This window comes from Coregonus clupeaformis, chromosome 6 (genome assembly GCF_020615455.1).
Source record: "Coregonus clupeaformis isolate EN_2021a chromosome 6, ASM2061545v1, whole genome shotgun sequence".
Lineage (NCBI taxonomy): Eukaryota > Metazoa > Chordata > Actinopteri > Salmoniformes > Salmonidae > Coregonus > Coregonus clupeaformis.
Window position 1 is genome coordinate 5,311,242 of NC_059197.1, and position 21,698 is coordinate 5,332,939.

General features: G+C 44.3%; 1 protein-coding gene across 1 annotated transcript in view; it reads left to right on the forward strand.

The window, feature by feature from the left end:
* The window catches only part of LOC121567539 (tyrosine-protein kinase BAZ1B), a 28,538-nt gene extending 9,228 nt beyond the window's left edge, over nt 1-19,310 (forward strand). Inside the window, exons 6-20 of the mRNA XM_041877663.1 lie at nt 199-396; nt 1,646-1,822; nt 1,990-3,517; nt 4,604-4,742; nt 4,991-5,136; nt 8,879-8,993; nt 9,210-9,308; nt 9,508-9,688; nt 9,928-10,113; nt 10,784-10,931; nt 12,245-12,392; nt 12,713-12,831; nt 16,095-16,222; nt 16,833-16,939; nt 17,243-19,310. Coding sequence (XP_041733597.1) covers nt 199-396; nt 1,646-1,822; nt 1,990-3,517; nt 4,604-4,742; nt 4,991-5,136; nt 8,879-8,993; nt 9,210-9,308; nt 9,508-9,688; nt 9,928-10,113; nt 10,784-10,931; nt 12,245-12,392; nt 12,713-12,831; nt 16,095-16,222; nt 16,833-16,939; nt 17,243-17,894 — 4,071 coding nt within the window. The 3' untranslated portion in view covers nt 17,895-19,310. The remainder of the gene's footprint in view (nt 1-198; nt 397-1,645; nt 1,823-1,989; nt 3,518-4,603; nt 4,743-4,990; nt 5,137-8,878; nt 8,994-9,209; nt 9,309-9,507; nt 9,689-9,927; nt 10,114-10,783; nt 10,932-12,244; nt 12,393-12,712; nt 12,832-16,094; nt 16,223-16,832; nt 16,940-17,242) is intronic.
* Nucleotides 19,311-21,698: the final 2,388 nt, after the last annotated feature.

The window sequence follows — 21,698 nt, forward strand, 5'->3', positions numbered from 1 at the left end:
GTGTTCATTTGTTACACAATGGAAGAAAATGGATTGAAAAAGGAAGGGGCTACCGGAACTTGTCGAATAAGAAACACACATTTTTTTCTTCCTGTTACCAAATTGATTTAAATGTTTTTCCATTGCATGCTCTAATGAACACAACACTGGCATCTATGTTATGTAATTTAAATGCATTTTTAAACCCTACACCAACAGGTCATCAGTGATGTCCCAGTGGACAGCCTGTTCCGGACTGAGCGCCCTCCAACCAAGGAGATCATGCGCTACTTCATCCGCCACTATGCACTCCGGCTTGGGATGGGAGAGACGGCCCCCTGGGTGGTGGAGGATGAACTGGTGAAGAAGTTCAACCTACCCAGCAAATTCAGCGACTTCCTCCTGGATCCACACAAGGTAAACCTAGATTTATATGTGGTTTGTACGTTCTTTTTTGTCCAAAAACCTCCACATAATCTCCTGTTGATGTAGGAGCTCTGGATTATGTGATGAACATGTAGGTAAAATACAACACTAAGACAAAACAGCATCATACATTGCCTTTAGAAAGTATTCATACCCCTTGACTTATTCCACATTTTGTTCTTACAGCCTGAATTGAAAATATATATTTTTCTCACCCATCTACTACACACAATACCCCATAATGACAGTGAAAACAACATGTTTTTAGATGTTTTTTCTAATTTATTGAAAATGAAAAACAGAAATATCTCATTTAAATTAGTTCACAGCCCTGAGTCAATACTTTGTAGAAGCACCTTTGGCAGCGATTACAGCTGTGAGTCTTTCTGGGTTAGTCTAAGATTTTGTCACGCGTGGATCGTGCCGATTGTATTATTTTCAAAATTCTTCAAGCTCTGTCAAATTGGTTGTTGATCTTTGCTAGACAACAATTTTCAGGGCTTGCCATAGATTTTTTTACGTCAAAACTAACTCGTCCACTCAGGAACATTCCCTGTCTTCTTGGTAAGCAACTCCAGTGTAGATTTGGCCTTGTGTTTTAGGTTATTGTCCTGCTGAAAGGTGAATTAATCTCCCAGTGGCTGGTGGAAAGCAGACTCAACCAGGTTTTCCTCTTGGAATTTGCCTGTGCTTAGCTCAATTGTCTTTTTCTTTCTTTTTTTCTGAAAAACTCCCCAGTCCTTAAAGATTACAAGCATACCCATAACATAAATAAGTCCCCATTGATTGGCCTCATAGTGAAAACCCTGACCGGTTTCCTTCCTCTTTGGCAACTGAGTTAGGAAGGACGCCTGTATCTTCGTAGTAATATGTATTGATACACCATCCAAAGTGTAATTAATAACTTCACCATGCTCAAAGGGATATTCTATGTCTGCTTTTTTTTTTTTTTTTACACATCTACCAATAGGTGCCCTTTTGCGCAGCATTGGAAAACCTCCCTCGTCTTTGTGGTTGAATCTGTTTGAAATTCACTGCTCGACTGAGGGATCTTACAGATAATTGAATGTTTGGGGTACAGGGATGAGGTAGTCATTTAAAAAATCTTGTTCAACACTATTATTGCACACAGTGTGTCCATGCAACTTAAGTCAAGGGGTGTGAATATTTTAAAGGGGTGAATGTCTTTATATAATATTAGTTTTTAAATATGTGACTAGTAGTTTTGTTTGCCTTCTAGTTTTTCGCAGAGAATCCAGTCTCAACCAAGCGCAAGAGCCTGAGCTCAATGGAGGGCAAACCCAGTAAGAAGCTGAAGACCTCGAACACCCCGGGAGGAGTGAATTCGGGGAATGAGAAGAAAAATAAGGATTCTCTCGGCATGCCCCTGAGCCCAGCAATCTGGGGCCACATGCAGGTTTGTCAAATTTGATACATGCTGATGTAATCTCATTTGCATATATTTTTAGCTGGCTTAGTGATTTCATAAAGAATCTGAGAATTTGTTAAATGTTTTTCAATTGAATTTGCATATTTAGTCTGTTGCATTGGATTGAATCAATAATGCATCCATTTATATTGTAGATGAAAATGAATGGCTCGCCTCTGAAGGTAAAGAATTCCGGAACCCCCAAGAAAAGAGAGGGTGGGGCCTCTGTCCTCTCCTCCCCAAAATCCAGCAAAAAACCTGGAGACAAGAAATCTGCTACTGGCAAAAAGACGCCCGGCAAGAGCGGCCAGAAGGCGTCCTCCAAAAAGGATGAAAAGGGTGGTGGCGCCAAGAAGCCCAAGATGAAGCAAATGACCCTGTTGGACTTGGCCAAGAGCCCTCCCTCTGTTGGAAGCCCCAAGAAGAGAGCCCGGAGCACCGGCCCAGGGACCCCCAAACTGGGCAAGCCCCTGCACCCCATGGCCCTGCACCTGCTGCGCTACTACAAGGAGAACAAGGGCAAGGAGGACAAGAGGAACGCCATGTCATGTCTCATATCCAAGGCGGCCAAGGCCCTCTCGCCTGAGGACCAGGGCCGGCTTCCTGAGGAGCTCCGCGACCTTGTCCTGAAGCGCTGGGAGCTGCTGGAGCACAAGAAGAAATGGGCGGCCATGAGCGAGGAGGAGAAGCAGGACGTGATGAGGAAGAAGCGCGAGGAGATCAAGGAGAAGCTCCGGGAGAAGACCAAGGAGCGGCGGGAGAAGGAGCTGCAGGTGCGCCGTGAGCAACAGCGCCGCTATGAGGACCTGGAGATCGAGGGCGGCAAGGCACTGCCTGTCTTCAAGCTGGTCGACATGCCAGAGGGGCTTCCCAACTCCCTGTTCGGAGACGTGGCCATGGTGGCGGACTTCCTCAACTGCTACGCGGGCCTGCTAATGCCCGATGACCAGTACCCGGTGACAGCAGTGGCCTTGATGGAGGCTCTGGCCGGGGAGAAGGCAGGTTTCCTCTACCTGAACCGTGTGCTGGTGGTGCTGCTGCAGACCCTGCTGCAGGATGAGTTGGCCGAGGGCTACAGCGAGCTGGACATGCCCCTGTCGGAGATCCCCCTCACCCTCCACTCTGTCTCGGAGCTCGTGCGCCTGTGCCTGCGGCCGTGCGACGCCCACGGCGATGACTCGGGCCAGGGCTCCGTGGGGGATGACTGGGGCCCCCTAGGGGGCTTCGACCAGGTGGTAAGCAGCGAGTTTCTCGAGCGGCTGGAGGCGGTGGAGGTGTTTGAGCTGACATCGACGGAGAAGGCCAGCCTGCTGGTGGCACTGTGCCACCGCATCCTCATGACGTACTCTGTGGAGGACCACGTGGACTCCATGCAGCAGCGCTCGGCCGAGCTGTGGAAGGAGAGGCTGGCCTCGCTCAAGGAGGTCAATGATCGCAAGCGGGCTGAGAAGCAGCGGCGCAAGGAACAAGCCGAGGTCAAAGGCGAGGAGGCTGCCAGTGGCGACACGCCGTCAGCCACCACCAAGGTGGAGAAGGAGGGTAGCGCCAAGAAAGATGTGAAGAAGGTGAAAGCAGAGCCGGTGGCCGCAGAGCCGGAAGACATGATCAGTACAGTGAAGAGTAGGAGGCTGATGTCCATCCAGGCCAAGAAGGAAAAGGAGGAGCAGGACAGACAGAACAAGGGTAAGGACAGCTGGACGTGTTGTAGGTCATTAGACAGGGCCAGTTTTCCTTGTCATGTCACGTGGTTAGGAAATACTCCCATCACTAGTCATAGAAAAATATTTCTTAACAAGGCAACAGTAAACATGTCGTCCCCCACGAATGATGCAGCACCCCGCTTGGGCCAATCAGTGTAATTTTGTAAATGCTAGATCTCTATGGCAAGACGCATCATTCACTCAAGTTTTGTCAAAATCGGGCCAGTGGTGTTTGCGTTCGCGTGGGTTAGCTAGACTCTTATCCCAGAGCATGTGTGCCAAATTTCATCACTCTGTGCCAAACCGATCAAGAGATATAAACATGTCCGTTATAGCGCAACCGTGTGGTCGATATGAATGTTCTTGCATATGTTGTGTCTTGAAAGTGTTTGCAACAAGTGCACCAAATGTTGTTACATTATGAATATCCTTGACTGATTTATATGCGTTTGTGCCAGACCACGCCCACGTGAAAGTTTATTGGTCAATAGCGGGCCATGTTTTAGGTACTAGTCTGGAAAATATTGCGTTGAGACCCTTTGTCCATAGATGCCACATATCAAGTTTCAAGCAGATCGGTCATTCGGTGCCAGAAGAGTGTCGTTTAAGTGTTTTTTACAAATTCAAATATGTTCCTTATGAGGAGAGGGACCTATGTATCAAATTTAATGACTGTAGATCAATCAGTCAGGAGCTTGACCTTTCAAAGTTTGCATTTTCAATCTCTTGTTACATTGCCACCATCTGGCCAATCAGTGTAATTTTGTAAATGCCATATCTCTATGGTAAGACTCATCATTCACACAAGTTACGTCAAAATGGGGCCAATGCGGTCTGAAATCATGTGTGACTAACGTACTATCAGACGGAGACAGAGCCACAGTCCTCTCCCCGATTTCATCGTGGACAATTGGAAAGGATAAGATATCTATGGTTGAATTTGAGCCAAACAATGCTCAGAGTCCCTGGTTGCTTAGGTGATTTATGCAATGGGAATGCTCTGTTATGAATGATGTGCCTAGAAAAAAAAAGTATAATTGGCTCAAATAATTGTTTTGTCTCCCCTCAGAGCGCATGGAGAAGGAGGCGGAGGAGGAGCGTGTCCGCAAGCAGAAGGCTGCAGCAGAGAGGGCCTTCCAGGACGGCATCACCAAAGCCAAACTGGTGCTGAGGAGAATCCCACTGGGAACTGATCGAAACCATAACAGGTCAGCATGCACACTTCAATGGTTCACAACAGGTTTAGGTGTTTTATTTACAGTTTACTCTTGAAACATGCATATAAGTGCTCTGGTTTAGTGCATGCATTCTCAACGGTCCCAAGACATTGGATATATTAGGAATCGACAACTATGTAAAATGTAAACTGTTGTACCACATACATTTGATTTAATGTCACTGTTGGTTTATATTACCGTCGGTATTGACCATCCAACTCTTTGTGTCTGTGTGTTAGGTACTGGCTGTTCTCTGATGTGGTGCCTGGCCTGTACATAGAGAAGGGCTGGGTGCATGACAGCATTGACTACAGCTACACCCTCCCCCTGGAGGAGGCTGCAGCCGAGCCTGAGGACGAGGAGGCCACCAAAGAGGAGACTAATGGTGAGTTAGTACACTCATCACAGCTGAGTCTGCAAACCTTAGTACTAGTAAGTACAGCTTATACTCTTCACTAGCTATGTTTAGTGCCTCATGTCCCAGAAGAGTAAAGACAAATAATTGATAAATATAGCTGTGAGCAGCAATGAACAGGCCTCACATGATTACAGAAAGGACACAAGATCAGTTGAATAACAAAGCAAGCACTCAATCATGTAGGAACTATCTTTATGTGCAGTCATGAGTCTAAATACAAAATCTGGAGTGACTCTGACGAATGGTTCATGAGGAGAAGATGATTGCAGAGGATTTTGAGCATTAGCGTTACAAATGCAAAGAATGAGTTGCTAATAGTTTCCTTGTTTTAGATATCAATACCAAATTCACTGTGGTTCGTCTTAGGGACATCCGTGACAGCGATGTTAAGTTGATAGTCCACTGTGGAGTGGATTTACAGTGGTTTTAAATGTAACTCAGCCATCTTTTGACCAATCTCTTAGCTTTTCTCAAACTAAGGTAAGACCTGTACCATGGGCCTACATGTCATTTGGTTCAATGGTTCATGAGAAGATGACTTTGGAAGTATATTTAGCATATTAGCGTATGTGCTAATATGCATATACTGGTATAGTGTGGCAATCTTTGAATACGTCAACGTTATTTTCTTAAATTCTTTTGGTATTGTAATGAGTCAAAATACCACATTTGGAGTAAATGTGACTTTTAGTCCATGAGAATATTTTTTAAATGATTATTTTGAGCATAGTCGAGGTGAATTGTTAATAGTTTCCTTATTTTTTAAAGATCTCAATGCCAAACTTAGTTTCAAGTTGATAAGCCATTGTGGAGTGGATTTAAATAGACATGTAAAATGTGCTTTCCTTATTTATTAATAACTCAGCCACCTCTTAACCTAAGTCAAAGTCAGTGGGTGTGGTCGACAGTGCGCACCTCATCTCTGCCCTCACAACCAACCTGGATCGATGTTTGGTTTTAATGCAGACGAGAGCACTGAATCCAGCTTCACACAGATATGAGCTGGCGAAGGGTACCATGAGTTTTATGGTGCTTCAAGACAACTGGGAACTCAGAAAAATAAGGTCAAATCATGGCGTCAGTGATCTTCAGGTCAGAAAGTCTGAGTTCTAGAAAGCGGCCCGAGATTCTGAGTTGGATGACCGTTCAAAACAATTTCTCCCAGTCGGAGCTAGTTATTTTGTTCTCCATGTTCCCAGTTGTCTTGAATGCACTTAAGTTGGAGAATTCCGAGTTCCCAGTTGTTTTGAAAGTGGCATTAATGCTCAGAGGGAGACGGCAGGTTATTTATTCCCTTTGAGTCAGGAAGCAAAACACATGCATGCTTGTGTTCAGTTTCCCAAATAAGTCTGTTACATAAGCAAGGAGACACATTTTATTTTCATAGAAAGTCACCCAAGTAATTTCCTCTCTCAATGTGAAAAATATTTTCCCTCGATAACCACCAAGCCTCGGTATAAAATAGAACATTGTCATGCTCTGATCCCATATCTCCAAATAGTTTTGCGAACAGGCGTGCGCGTTGTGGATGTGGTTTGACGTAGTTTACAATTTAAGTTACCTGCTGCAGTATATCTCCCAAGTTCTGTGCTCGGCTCTTGTGCTGCCAGTCGCATGTATCATACAATACGTCCATATGGCAGAGGGAGACACATTCATAACTAGAGTGCAGAGGCCTGCGCGCCGTCCCGCCATAGATTGAGCTCCATCTGTACAAAAGCCCACCATTCGATCCCATGGAAGCTGTTTTTTGTCAATATAGTGACGCAGCACACTGATTCCTCTGTGCAGTTTCATGCTTGGGAATCGTGAGACCGAACAATATGTCCTCGAGAATAGAATCCAACATGTATAGCAAACATCTCCCGCAACCCCATTTTTATATCAGGTGTCCCCTAGTTTGGGAATCGCTATCTTAACCAATCCCTTAGCTTTTCTCATAGTATGTTACAGGGTTCGTACTTCATGAAAATCCTGGAAAAGTCATGGAATTGAAATGTTTTCTAGGCCTGGAAAAGTTTTGGAAAAGTCATGGAAATTAATTTAATAATTTATCTTAATGTAATTTATTTAGGCACAGTTAAATATTGTATGAATCAAAGAAAAATCAACATATCAGAATGACACTTTAGCGCGTCTGTGGTTGCGCGCATCACCTGCGTGCGAGACCAGTGGTCTGTTGCTCAAGGAGAGAGAGAGAGAGAGACATTGCAGCAGCAGGTAGGCCTATATAAAACCTATAAATATGATAGAGAACAGACTAATAACTAGGTAGCCAATTCAAAACAAATCTTGTACCCTGTAGTTAACTGTTTAGCAATTATTAGCGTGTATGTTTTCATCATGTCCCCCAAAAAAATCCACGGACACTTGCGAATAAGGCCATACAAAGTTGATTCATTTAAACGATTCACTTCGCCATTGTATTAGTTGGGATTTGGTTAAATCGTGATGAATCGAATGTGAATCAAAATCATTTGTGAATCGCAAACAGTAATATTAGGGGGGGGGGGGGATATTAAATGTAGCCTTTTATTTTTGATTATGTGGCTTCAACTTGTTTTGTAGATACTTCCAGTTGATTTGGCCATCCAATGTATGGGACATTGCAACTCATTAGATGCTAGTCAGCCTGCAAAGTAAACACTTCTAAGGTAGCTAATATAAATATGACTACACTAAAAGGTACATTTACTGAAGAAAATGTGTGGTCTTGTTTCAGCTTAATGAAAAGATTTGTAGCCTACTATAGCCATTTCATCTTTGACGTATTAAATGAGTGAATTATTTCAAAATGATAACGTATTTGGTTGCAATGTTATGGTTGTAATGTTGCAATGTTATACAGGACAGCTAGTGGGTGTGTAGGCTTTTATTCCAGTCCCCCTCTGTTTGAGCAGAGCTTGATCAAAGGTCTGCACACCCAGTAGCTCTCCAGACTGAGGGTTGACCACATGTGTTTTTATACAGTTGCCTAACTGGTATTCTACTTTGGGGGGGGGTGGTTAAGTTCCTTGCACAACGACAGGAGATGGTACATGGGATCAGAGAGCAGCCTCTGTGTCAATAACACATTACTCAACTTTTTTTATACGCACGTAGAGACGCCGCTAACGGTTGGTCATGGAAATTTGGTTAAAAATTCCATCTGTCAAAATGTGTATGAACCCTGAAGTTAAGAGAGGCCTACATACCGAATTTGAGATGTTTTCCAAGATGGAGGAAAATCGATCCTGAGGGACCTTATGGGCTCTTAAGGCAAATTTGTTCAGCATGTAAAAGACACCTACATACAAAGTTTAGTCTCTAGGTCAAACAGGGCGACATATATGAGGGTTTAAGTGAGACTGCTTATAACAGTGCCATTCTTTTTGACCAAATTACTCATGGCCCTGTAGTTTCTGTGTGCCAACTTAGAAAAAAGTTAACAATCTATGCCATGTCAGGGAGAACGGGAAAAAAAATTATTCAGAGAATAACAATAGTTTTCACAACTTTGCTGTGAACCCCTAAATATAATTTATTGATATTATTAGTTGTAGGAGATGGTCTTGTTGCAGCATTAAACCTGGGTCGTATTCATAAGGGCAACCGTAGAAAAACGTAGTGCAACAGGAAGCTTTTCTTATTGGTTAAGTTCAGATAGTCCCTCACTTTCTTTGGTTTTGTGGCTACTGAACACGACCCTGTTCTGTTGCTGGTCCTGCAGATGTTGAGGAGGACGGTGGCAGTCTTGATGGTGCTCTGAGCGAGGGAGCCCACCAGGGGGCGCCAGCTTGCGTCTGCATAGAAACCACCACTCCCAACCAGGGACAGAACCTCTGGTAAGAAACTCACTGGCAGAGATGGTCATTGGTTGACTTGATAACTGTAAGTCGCTCTGGATAAGAGCGTCTGCTAAATGACACAACTTTTTTTTTTTTTTTTTTTTTTTGTCATTCAATAACAATGTTGAAATGATACTTACACCAAAGAGCGGATTATTATATTTGTGCTATGATATACTATGTGTTTACGCCAAGCTTATGTTTGTGTTGAAGGTTTGTGTGTGATGCTCCGCGGGACCTCGATGACCTGGTGGAGAGCCTCCACACGCAGGGTGTGAGAGAGAGCGAGCTGAAGACCAAGCTGCAAGTCAGGTGAGGAGACAGGAGCCTTACATTCTACACACCCTCCACAAATTCACTCACTCACCCAATGACTGCTTTGTGAGTGACTCCACACTTTTTTATCTTGTCCTATTTATGCAAATGGCCCAGAGTTTGTCCTGGTTAGGTTACATGGATCAGGTATATGTGCGTGAGCAAGTCTGACTGACTGGGTGTTGTATGCTGACAGGTACCAGGACATCCTCCACTCTATCAACCTGGCCCGCAAGGGGAACCCAGGGCTGAGGAGCTGCGACGGCCACCAGGAGCTGCTCAAGTACCTGCGCAGCGACGTCATCGAGGTGGCCTCGCGCCTCCAGAAGGGCGGCCTGGGCTACATGGACGACAGCATGGATGAGTTTGAGAAGAAGGTATCTATTCATACAATCAATTCACATGTTCTGAATCAGGAGTTTTTCCTGATCACTTATCAGGTCATATGGTCAGGAAAAACTAATGTCCATACACATTATTTTGTATCTACCGTCTTATCAAGATCTTCCTCAATGCCCATTTACCTGTATTTGTCTTTGTGCCTTGCACATCCAGCAGAGTATGACCTCTGAACTTGACCATTCCCCCCCTGACCCCTGTCTCTGTGTGTGTTCAGGTGCGTGACCTGGAGAACCTGAAGGACTTTGGGGAGTGTGTCATCACCCTCCAGGCTTGTGTCATCAAGAAGTTCCTGCAGGGCTTCATGGCCCCCAAGCAGAAGAAGAAGAAGAAGCAGGAAGGGGAGGAGAGCAGAAAGACTGAGGAGGTGGATGAGGAGAAGAAGCTGGCGGAGGAGGCCAGGGTGAGTAATACCTATTTTAGACAGATAACATCGTTACCTGTAATAAAAACAAGGCAACCCTCTTTCAAACAGCCCCTTATTTACAATGTTCTTGCCAGTATAACCCCTGTTATACATATCGGTGCGTAAACAGCAATTTGGATGGGGGGGAGGGTTAAACCATGGGGCCTGTTTTGCAATTCAAATTAGGAAGGTGTTAAACAATAGTGTTATTGAATTTACCCGCATAAAATGTATATTTTCTCATAGACCCATTACCAGTTTTTTGGTTACATGGTCTGAAAATACAGGTTTCATGACTAGGTCTCGAGGTGGGTTGGAATGTACCGTGTTTTTTTTACCCCCTACCCCTTTCAGATATAAATAAAAGATGTTATGGTAAAAAAGTGGGATTTGTGTCTGTATATGAAAGGGGTATTACTAACGTCTGATCCAGAGTCCGATGTTTCTTCATCCGGCTAATGGTTAAGGATAAGTTGAAGCTAGGGTAATCTGATCCTTGATCTGGTTTTAAAGGGCTTCTTCAAACCCAAGCTTAGTGGAGCTTTAGGAGGACTTTCTTTTCAAATTAAATAAATGTTTAATTAAAGTGCATGTTAAACACAATTTTCAGTAAAAAATCAATATCATAATAGAAAAATATATAAATAGTAATTTGTCTGCCGTGCAGGTGGCAACTGCAGTAGAGAAATGGAAGACTGCGATCCGTGAGGCCCAGACCTTTTCCCGGATGCACGTGCTGCTGGGCATGCTGGATGCCTGCATCAAGTGGGACATGTCGGCAGAGAACGCACGCTGCAAGGTGTGCCGCAGGAAAGGTGGGTGATCCTCAACGTCCTGGAGCTGTGTGAGGGAGTCCGAAAACTGAAGGGGGAATTTTAAAATGGTGTCAATGGAAAGGACATGCCAATTAGTAAGAAACAATTGCAGATAGTATCCTAAAAGTGGATCTAATTTTAACACTAAAGTCGATCCCCCAAAAAATATATGTAGTGCTGAAATCTATCATTAGGTGGTGGTAGAGCACCGTGCCCCAAGGCCTCGTCAAGAAAACCTTTCACAGTATTGAGTCACCTACACCAGGGTTTCCCAAACTCTGTCCTGGGGCCCCCCCCTGGGTGCAAGTTTAGTTTTATGCCCTAGCACTACACAGCTGATTCAAATAATCAAAGCTTGCTGATGAGTTGGTTATTTGAATCTGCTGGGTTGGGCCCCAGGACCGAGTTTGGTAAACCCTGATCTACACTACAGCATTTGACTGTCATTTTCTGCCTGTTGAAGATGATCTGCCTGAGCAAGGTGCTGTGAAGACTTTGGCGATCCACAAATCACCTTGCATTCCACTAAAGCAGGGGTGTCAAACAAGGCCCGCGACCCCATTCATTGAAATGACTCAAACTAAATTGAAACTGTGTAGAAATAATCACCTACATTTAGTCTCTTTTAAAAATAGATTTTTTCCCTGTCACATACACCTGATAGGTGCAGTGAAGTGTGTTTTACTCTGTGTAGCTTGCTACATTCATCGAAACGAAAGCTAGACAGTCGGGAGCATAGAAAATTCCTAAAGCGATGGATATAGTGACAATATTTTTAGCATTTTGACACAGAGGAATGTAATCAATTTTAAGTGCGGCGTTCCGGACTTCGGTGAAGACCGAATGCGGCACACAGGGCAAAATGAGTTTGACACCCCTGCACTAAATGAATCTTTGCAGTATAAATGAGCAAATTTGTTCATGGCCTTCGAGTCAGACCTCTCGAACAGGCAGAAAGACATTGATTAGTCCTTGTTTTGGTAGAGCTAATGAGTGAACCCTTATCCTTGGGGGTTTGACCAGCTGTCTCATTGTAAATTGAGCCCTAGCCAAATCACCTTGGATGTTTCAGGGCAGCTCCTTGGCCCAATCCCATATCATCCCCTACTCCTTGTAGCTGTGGGTCCTGGGCTGTGAGGGATGCAGCACAGGCATTGTTCGTTTGCTCAGTTGTAGCTTTTGCATGCAAACACTGGTACTGTATGTATACATACACATACACACATTTCATTGTCTAGAGTTAATGACAGTGTAGGCCTAAACTATTTACTGAGTCTGTGATGATGATGATCTCTCCTCCATCCTTCCTTCAGGTGAGGATGACAAGCTCATCCTGTGTGACGAGTGCAACAAGGCCTTCCACCTGTTCTGTCTGCGGCCCGCCCTCTACCGTATCCCCCAGGGCGAGTGGCTGTGCCCCGCCTGCCAGCCCGCCATGCAAAGACGCTGCTCCCGCGGAAGGTAGGGGGTCACACGATAACACACTACCTCACTGGAGGATTAAAGACTTAGCTGTGTCTAAACGTTCTGTTTCCTCGTCAAACACGACGAGCAAGCCGTTTCAATCTGAAGATGGTACTGTAGAAGCCACTTGGAAAATACTCTAGTGTTTTATTATTTGATGAGCCCCCAAATCAGCCCCTAGTTTCAAATGTTCTTCCAAACTTACGGCGTGTAAAGAAAGAAGACTGTTTTGCTAGAACGCTGGTTGGGTGGTTGTTGGGTACCAATTGGATGAATGCTCTTTAACATAGAATACTAATGGCTACTTGTGGTTCTAGAAACTACAACGAGGACACTGAAGAAGAGGAGGTTTCTGAGGATGAAGAGGAGTCTGAATCTGAGGACACTGATGAAGATGATGAGGAGGATAAGGATTACAAGGCCATGGGCCACAGCTGTGAGTATTATTGACCCCAGTAGGGACCCTTAGTTACCATAACCCAATGTAACAGTACTGACTAGAGCAGGGTGGCCAACGTGCAGGGTTTTGTGCCTATCATAAGTATTCACCCCCTTGCATTTTAGTGCAAGTCTTGCCAATAGATTTTCAAGCAGATTTATGTCAAAACTGTAACTTGGCCACTAAGGAACATTCACTGTCTTCTTGGTAAGCAACTCCGGTGTGAATTTGACCTTGTGTTGTAGGTTATTGTCCTGCTGAAAGGTGAATTTCTCTCGCAGTGTCTCGTGTAAAGCAGACTGAAGGTTTTCCTCTAGGATTCTGCCTGGTCTTGGCTCCATCCCGTTTCTTTTTATCCTGAAAAACTCCCCAGTCTTTGCGGATGTCAAGCATACCCATACCATGATGCAACCACCACCATGCTTGAATATAAGGAGGCAGTTACTTAGTGATGTAGTATTTGCCCCAAACATGAGGCTTTTCATTTAGGCCAAACAGTCCTGTGATAATAAAGGATGCATGTTTTGGAATATTTGTGTTATGTATATTTGTATTCTTCTTTTCACTCTGTCATTTAGGTCATTATTATGGAGTCACTACAATGTGGTTGATCCATCCTCTGTCTTCTCCCGTCACAGCCACAGCTGTTTTAAAATCACCTACTGCCTCATGGTGACATCCCTGAGCAGGTTCCTTCCTGTCCTTCAGCTCAGTTCAGAAGGATGACTGTATCTTTGTGTCTGGGTGGTTTAATACATGATCCACAGCATAATTATTAACTTGACCATGCTTAAAGATGTATTCAATGTCTGATTTGTTATTATTAACCATTTACCAATCACTGCCAGTCTTCATGAGACTGTCTCAAATCTCCCTGGTCTTTGAAGTTGAATCTGTTCTTGAAAGGCAATACTTGACTGAGGGACCATACAGATGTACAGTGCCTTCAGAAAGTATTGACACCCCTTGACTTCTTTCATGTTGTGGTTACAGCCTGAATTTAAAATGGATTACATTTAGATTTGTCACTGGCCTACACACAATACCCTATAATGTGAGTGGAATTATGTTCTTAGACATTTTTACAAATTAATTACAAATCAAAAGCTGAAATGCCTTCAGTCAAGTATTCACCCCTTTGTTATGGCAAGCCTAAATAAGTTCAGGAGTAAAAATGTGGTTGAAAAATAACACAAGTTGCATGGACTCACACTGTGTGCAATAATAGTGTTTACATTTTTTAATTTTTATGAATACCTCATCTCTGTACCTCGCACATACAATTATCTGTAAGGTCCCTCGGTCAGTGAAATTCAACCACAAAGACCAGGGAGGTTTTCCAATGCCTCACAAAGAAGGGCACCTATTGGTAGGTGGGTAAAAAAAAGTAGACATTGAATATCCCTATGAGCATGGTGATGTTATTAATTACACTTTGGATGGTGTATCAATACACCCAGTTACCACGAAGATACAGGTGTCCTTCCTAACTCAGTTGCCGGAGAGGAATGAAACCGCTCAGGGATTTCACCGTGAGGCCAATCAATGGTGACTTTAAAACAGAGTTTAATGGCTGTGATAGGAGAACTAAGGGTGTATCAACATTGTATTTACTCTATAATACTAACCTAATTGACAGAGGGAAAGGGAAGCCTGCACAGAATACAAATATTCCAAAACATGCATCCTGTTTGCAACAAGGCACTAAAGTAATACTGGGAAAAAATGGCAAAGCAATTTTTTTCTTGTCCTGAATACAAAGTGTTATGTTTGTGGCAAATCCAATACAACACATTACGAAGTACCTCTCCATATTTTTAAGCATATTGGTGGCTGCATCATGTTATGGGTATGCTTGTAATCGTTAAGGACTGGGGAGTTTTTCAGGATAAAAACAAGGCACAGAATGGAGCTAAGCACAGGCAAAATCCTAGAGGTAAGTCTGCTTTCCACCAGACACTGGGATATTAATACACCTTTCAGCAGGACAATAACCTAAAACACAAGGCCACATCTTCACTGGAATTGCTTACCAAGAAGACAGGGAATGTTCCTGAGTGGACGAGTTAGTTTTGACTTAAATCTACTTGAAAATCTATGGCAAGACCTAAAAATTGTTTAGCAATGATCAACAACTAATTTGACAGAGCTTGAAGAATTTAGAAAATAATAATATGGGCATAATCCAGGTGTGGAAATCTTAGACTAACCCAGAAAGACTCAGCTGTAATCGCTGCCAAAGGTGCTTCTACAAAGTATTGACTCAGGGGTGTGAATACGTATGTAAATGAGATTTCTGTATTTCATTTTCAATAAGTTTGCAACAATTCATAAAAAAATGTTTTCACTTTGTCATTATGGAGTATTTTGTGTAGATCAATGACAATAAAATCACAGTTAAATCTATTTCAATCCCACCTTGTAATTCAACAAAATGTGAAAAACTCCAAGGGGGATGAATACTTAGCTGTGATACCCACTATATATTTATTGAATCGGGTTTAAGTGCTGAGTTGACACAGAAGCCCTTACACTTTGAAGTGAAGAACTGTGGACTAGGGGTCTAAGACTGGTTGGGAAGGGCCTGTAGTGTAGCAGTGGTTTTACATAGATACTAGGGCCCAGAGTTTCTCCTATCCAGACCAGCAGACCAGGGAAAACTCTGAACAGCCCAAACAATGGACACATTTCCATTTCACGGGTGCAGAGAGGGATGGGAATGTGGTGCAGTATTCGGAGCCCATTCTCTCCCCTCTTCATTGTCTGAGTGTTGTCCCTCCTTTTGATCTGGCATACTTTTCACCCCCGGCTTGGCTGACAGTATGTGGCAGAGTGATCCTCTGTGAGTTTAGGTCTGCACGTAAGGTAACCACACACAATTGGGTTTGGAAGACAGGGGTGGTTGGTGGTTATAGTGCTGCCATAGCAGGACGGTTTTTCCCCTGCAGATCTGGCAACATAACATTGCAAACCAAACTGTGAGCGAGGATTCGGCCCAGTGCATTTTGAGGTCTCTTGACTTGACATAGCTCCCTCCCTCTGAGAAGTTGGGCTTGTTGATGAGCCTAGTTGACCAGAGGATATCTGTTTTAGGATGACTATTGAAAGATTTTAAAAGTCTGAATGTTTTAGCATTTTACTTGTGATTTTATAGCTTCATCCCTATTCTTACAGTTCATACAGGTACAACAAATGGGACTGACTGAAATGTTTTTTTCTGATGGTGTGTGTATATTTAACTGGACTCTTCTTCTTCCCAGTGAGATCAAGGAAGAAGACAAAGCACTCTAAAGCATCGAAGGCGTCCAGTAAGGGTGGATCTAAGAAGCACTCTCCCCCCAGTAAACAGAGGGCCGCCCCTAGCAGCCCTGCAGACATCGACGAGCTGGTGAGAACTTCACGCTATGGCTCATTGTTAGAAAGACTTGGGTCTGGACTCCCGAGTGGCGCAGCGGTCTAAGGCACTGCATCGCAGTGCTTTAGGCGGTACTACAGACCAGGGTTTGATCCCAGACTGTGTCGCAGCTGGCCGCTACCGGGAGACCAATGAGGCGGCGCACAATTGGTCCAGCGTCGTCCGGGTTAGGGGAGGGTTTGGCCGGCCGGGATGTCCTTGTCCCATCACACTCTATCGACTCCTTGTGTCGGGCTGGGCACATTGCACTCCGACACATTGGTGCGGCTGGCTTCCGGGTTAAGCGAGCAGTGTGTCAGGAAGCAGTGTGGCTTGGCGGGGTCGTGTTTCGGAGGATGCATGGCTCGCGACCTTCGCCTCTCCTGAGTCCGTACGGGAGTTGCAGTGATTGGACAAGACTGTAACTACCAATTTGAATATCACGAAAAAGTGGGAGGAGAAAAAGGGGCAAAAAAGTACCCAAAAATATATACAACAATAAAGACTTTGGTCTGGTGACTCTGACGCACTGGTGCAAGCCAGCTTCAATGCAGATAATTTGACCCCTTTCCCAACAATATGGTGTGTGTTTGGTTTGCTGCAGGTGCGTCAGAGCTCAAAGACAGGTGTGCGTAGGCAGGCCCTGGAGCTGGAGAGGAGTGCGGAGATCCTGAAGAAACTGGTCAAATTTCGCTACAGCTGGCCGTTCAGGTGAGACTGATGCACTACTAGTGTGTTAGTTAGACTGGCATGCAGTTAAACATTTGTGAAGCTGGAAAATGCCTCCTGAAAGTGTTTCAACTATGGCTTGACTAGCACAACTAACTTTGGACTTATACTCCTATCTCAATGCAACAACATACATTGACACTAACTAACTATATAGATATCAGACAGTTGTTTAGATGTTCAGTGTAGGTGTCCATGTGAATTCCATGGCAATGGTAACAAGCTAACTAGATCGGAGACAGTAGACCTGACCCCTAACCTCCCTGTCCTCTCTCCTCGCTCCAGAGAGCCGGTGTCAGTAGAGGAGGCGGAGGACTACTTTGACATCATCTCCAGCCCCATGGACTTCCAGACCATGCAGGCCAAGTTCAGCGAGGGCCAGTACCGCCACGCCCAGGACTTCCTGGAGGACGTCAAGCTGGTGTTCTCCAACGCCGAGGAGTACAACCAGACGGGCAGCTCGGTTCTCTCCTGCATGGCCAAGACGGAGCAGAGCTTCACCCAGCTGCTTCACAAGCTGCTGCCCGGCCTCAGCTACCTGCGCCGCCGCCAGCGGAAGAGAGTCAGTCGGAACCCTCAGGAGGATGAAGAGGACGAGGAGGAGGAAGAAGAAGAAGAAGAAGAGGAGGAGGAGGAGGAGACGCCGAAGGGTCGGAAGATGCAGAATGGGAAAGGCAAGGTGGGTCGGCCCAGGAAAGCCGTGGCGGAGCAGAGGATGAAAGGAAGGAGAAAGGAAGAGAGCGATGAAGAGGGCAGAGCGAAGAGGAAGAGCAAGCGGGCGGCGGCCACGTCCAGCCGGAGGGACTACCGGGAGCAGGAGAGTGATGGCGAGGAGCGCGACAACCGGAGAACTGGGCAGTGGGGGGGCGTTGGAGGGGATAGTGAGGAGGAGAACAGGGCCGGCCACCGACATTCCAAGCGGCAGAAACGCTCATAATGAAGTCCAGGGTGCTTTTTGTGTTTGTCTCTTCACATTTCCGCCCTTAAAATGTCAACAGAACACACCTCCCAATTCCCAGGAAATGGGACTGAACTTCTCAGATGAAGTTTTTTGTGTTTTTGGTTTTATGTTAATATTTTTGAGTAAAAAAAGAAACTGATTTATATTTGTAATGCGATTTAATATTTGGTGACTTTTTTTCAAACTGAGAAATTTACATTTAAGACGAGAGGATTTGTCAGAGCTCTTAGATAATTTAATTTGAATTTATCCCAACCACCCCCACACCTTATATTCTTGTCATCCTCCCAGGTTTAAAGTTGTAATTTAGCTTCTGTGCGGCTTAGGCTGTGAGGGATGGGCTGTTAACCGTTGTCAGGAAATAACTAATTTATGTCGATGTACAGTGTCATCATTCTCTGGTGTCGCTTTTTGACGTGACTAAACACTGGCCTTTGTGCAACCCAGCCGTGTGAGGGCACCAAAGCCCTTGGCATATACGCCTGAATTCTTCCTTCAGGCTACACGCACACACTGCATAGCCATCACTCTGCCGAATTGTTGAACCATTCAGATAATCCAGGTTTTTCTAAATGCAATTCAGTTTCTAGTGATATTGACAATGAAAAATACCTATTGTAAAAACAACAGTACATTTTAACCCTCCCTTCTGGTTGCAGCAACACATGTTTATCTGCAGTGTCTCATTCCTGGTCCACCGCGTTGCCCAACCTTTCATCTCCATGATGTCCTCAAGTTAAGTAGATTATTCCCCTTAAACAGCCCTGTAGTTTTCTCCCTATAAAGGCAGACCTAGCTTTGTTTTCATATGCCTACTGTGGTAGGGCTCTACTGTCTCATTGACATTATAGGCATTTATTATTTTAAACCAGTGTTTAAACCACAAATACAAGCATAGCCATGGTCTAAATTCATGGAAATGTGTTTGTTGACTTGAAAATGGGATTTTCATGTTTTGTGATTGTTTTGTTGCACTTTTGGCTGAATTTGATTCAAAGGCAGTGTATGAAATACTTGCGAGCTGTAACCACTTCCTTCCTCTCAAAGATTTGTCAACGGTCATCTTTATGCCATGTCATCCATACAAGTTCTGGTTAGGTTCTAGTCCGAGGAAGGCGATTTGTGTGTGGAGGAGGGTTCGTGGACCATGGCACGGGTTGTGAGGTTCAAATCCTTCAGCAGCAGGTTATTGCCGTTGCTTCAAATTCCTTAGTGTATGTTTCCATTCATTAGCACCAGGTGGTGCTATACTCCTGCACTTTTAACCTGCATAGTGCAAGCCATGGTCCCATGAGAACGTCTTGTTCATATTCCTTTCCTTATTATAATAATAATAATAATAATATGCCATTTAGCAGACTCTTTTATCCAAAGCGACTTACAGTCATGTGTGCATAAATTTTTATGTATGGGTGGTCCCGGGGATCGAATCCACTAACCTGGCATTACAAGCGCCGTGCTCTACCAATTGAGCTACAGAGGACCACCTTAAACAACCTCATGCACATTCTACTGTATGGTAGAAGTAGGTGTTAAAATACCCCTTCCCTCTCGCTAGTGTATGTGTGTGTACCATGTACCATAATCACACCTTGGAGAGAGTTAAGGGCCTTGTAGTAATTCTCAGATGGGGTGTTGGGGTAGCTATGTACAGAACGCAGGTTAGGTAGTCATATACAATGCAGATGTCGTGACTATTCCCTGTCCTGTATGTGCTGTTCTATGCAGTATGTTAGCGCTTTTTCATCACTACTGTCATTGAATCATCAATCCTACGATCTGATTTAATTTGGTTCTTATAATTTGGGCAGTTTTAAAAAGCGCTTTGAGGTTTTTGTTTGTACTACTCAACTCCTGTACCTGAGATTATTGAAATGTCATTGTTGGCTGTTCATTTACATTTACGTCATTTAGCAGACGCTCTTATCCAGAGCGACTTACAGTTAGTGCATACATTATTCTTTTTTTTTTTTTTTCATACTGGCCCCCCGTGGGAATCGAACCCACTACCCTGGCGTTGCAAACGCCATGCGCTACCAACTGGGCATACTTCCATGCCGGCCATTCCCTCCCCTACCCTGGACGACGCTGGGCCAATTGTGCGCCGCCCCATTGGTCTCCCGGTTGCGGCTAGCTACAGCAGAGCCTGGATTACATTCAATATATAGATGGAAGAGCAAATCTAAAGAATTGCAAAAGTGACTGCCATCCTCAGTAGAATACCTGTCTGTTGTAAATGCTTTCTTTCTTTCCGGAGGAACTAAAAAAAGTATTTTACACTTCTCTTTTTTTATATTTATAGTCGCAACTGGTGTCGGGGTTGGACAGGTGTGGAGCTCACATGTAAAGAATTCCCGATAAAGGATATGGATTTTAAGTTTAGAACTCCCCTTTTTTAATTTGTTTTGAGGTAAATATTATTCCCCCAGCCATCACTGCCAATAGTAAACCTTCTGATAGATAATTGCCAGTGGGGAGGAGTTAGCCATGGGACCGCAGGCTGACATGTTTTCTTCACTTTTTAATAAAACATCATACAATGGTATCGCTTTCCAGTGTCTTGCTTATTTCTGTAGTCTTTATACTTTGTGGTTGGCTTACCTTCCTTGGTTAAATGCACTGATTCTAAGATGTCTTCTTAATGACTGAAATGTAAATGTTGATAAAGGTCCTATGCATTGTAAAAGATTGTTACAACCCAGTACATGTAGGCTTAGTTGAGAAATTAGTTTGAAGATGCCTTGCAGAATTAAAACTGCTTCCAATCATCTGAGGTGGGAGAAGAATTTCCTTGAACCATTGTCCAATTAAGGCAGCTTTTGTGTAGTCAAGTGAAACTGTCTCGGGTTTGTAGCGTTTCGTTGCCTCGTCGGGACTGGTGGAACACTGACGTGGGGCTTCAGCAGTCTGTCTGCTGTCGGGCTCTCTGGTCTGGTCTCACTGGGCCTGCACTCTCACCCAGAGAAGCATGCCATTCTTTTAATTACAGACACTCGTGTTGTTCTTGGACATCTCCGGTGGCACCAGGTAATTATCCCTAGTCACTTGCGAAGGCACACAGGCTCCAGACTTTCCACTGCTGCATGGAGGGAGCGGGGCTGCTATGGAGTGGATAATGTGTTTAAGGAAGTGACAGCTCCCCAGTTTCTAGTTGGATACTCAAGAATGGTTAAACATACAGGGAATTATCCAGACAAAAGGTCATTTTGTACTCATTGACACTAAATCCAAATTACACTGCTCAAAAAAATTAAGGCAACTCTAAAATAACACATCCTAGATCTGAATGAATGAAATAATCTTATTAAATACTTTTTTCTTTACATAGATGAATATGCTGACAACAAAATCACACAAATTATCAATGGAAATCAAATGTATCAACCCATGGAGGTCTGAATTTGGAGTCACCCTCAAAATTAAAGTGGAAAACCACACTACAGGCTGATCCAACTTTGATGTAATGTCCTTAAAACAAGTCAAAATGAGGCTCAGTAGTGTGTGTGGCCTCCACGTGCCTGTATGACCTCCCTACAATGCCTGGGCATGCTCCTGATGAGGTGGCGGATGGTCTCCTGAGGGATCTCCTCCCAGACCTGGACTAAAGCATCCGCCAACTCCTGGACAGTCTGTGGTGCAACGTGGCGTTGGTGGATGGAGCGAGACAGGATGTCCCAGATGTGCTCAATTGGATTCAGGTCTGGGGAACGGGCGGTCCATAGCATCAATGCCTTTCTCTTGCAGGAACTGCTGACACACTCCAGCCACATGAGGTCTAGC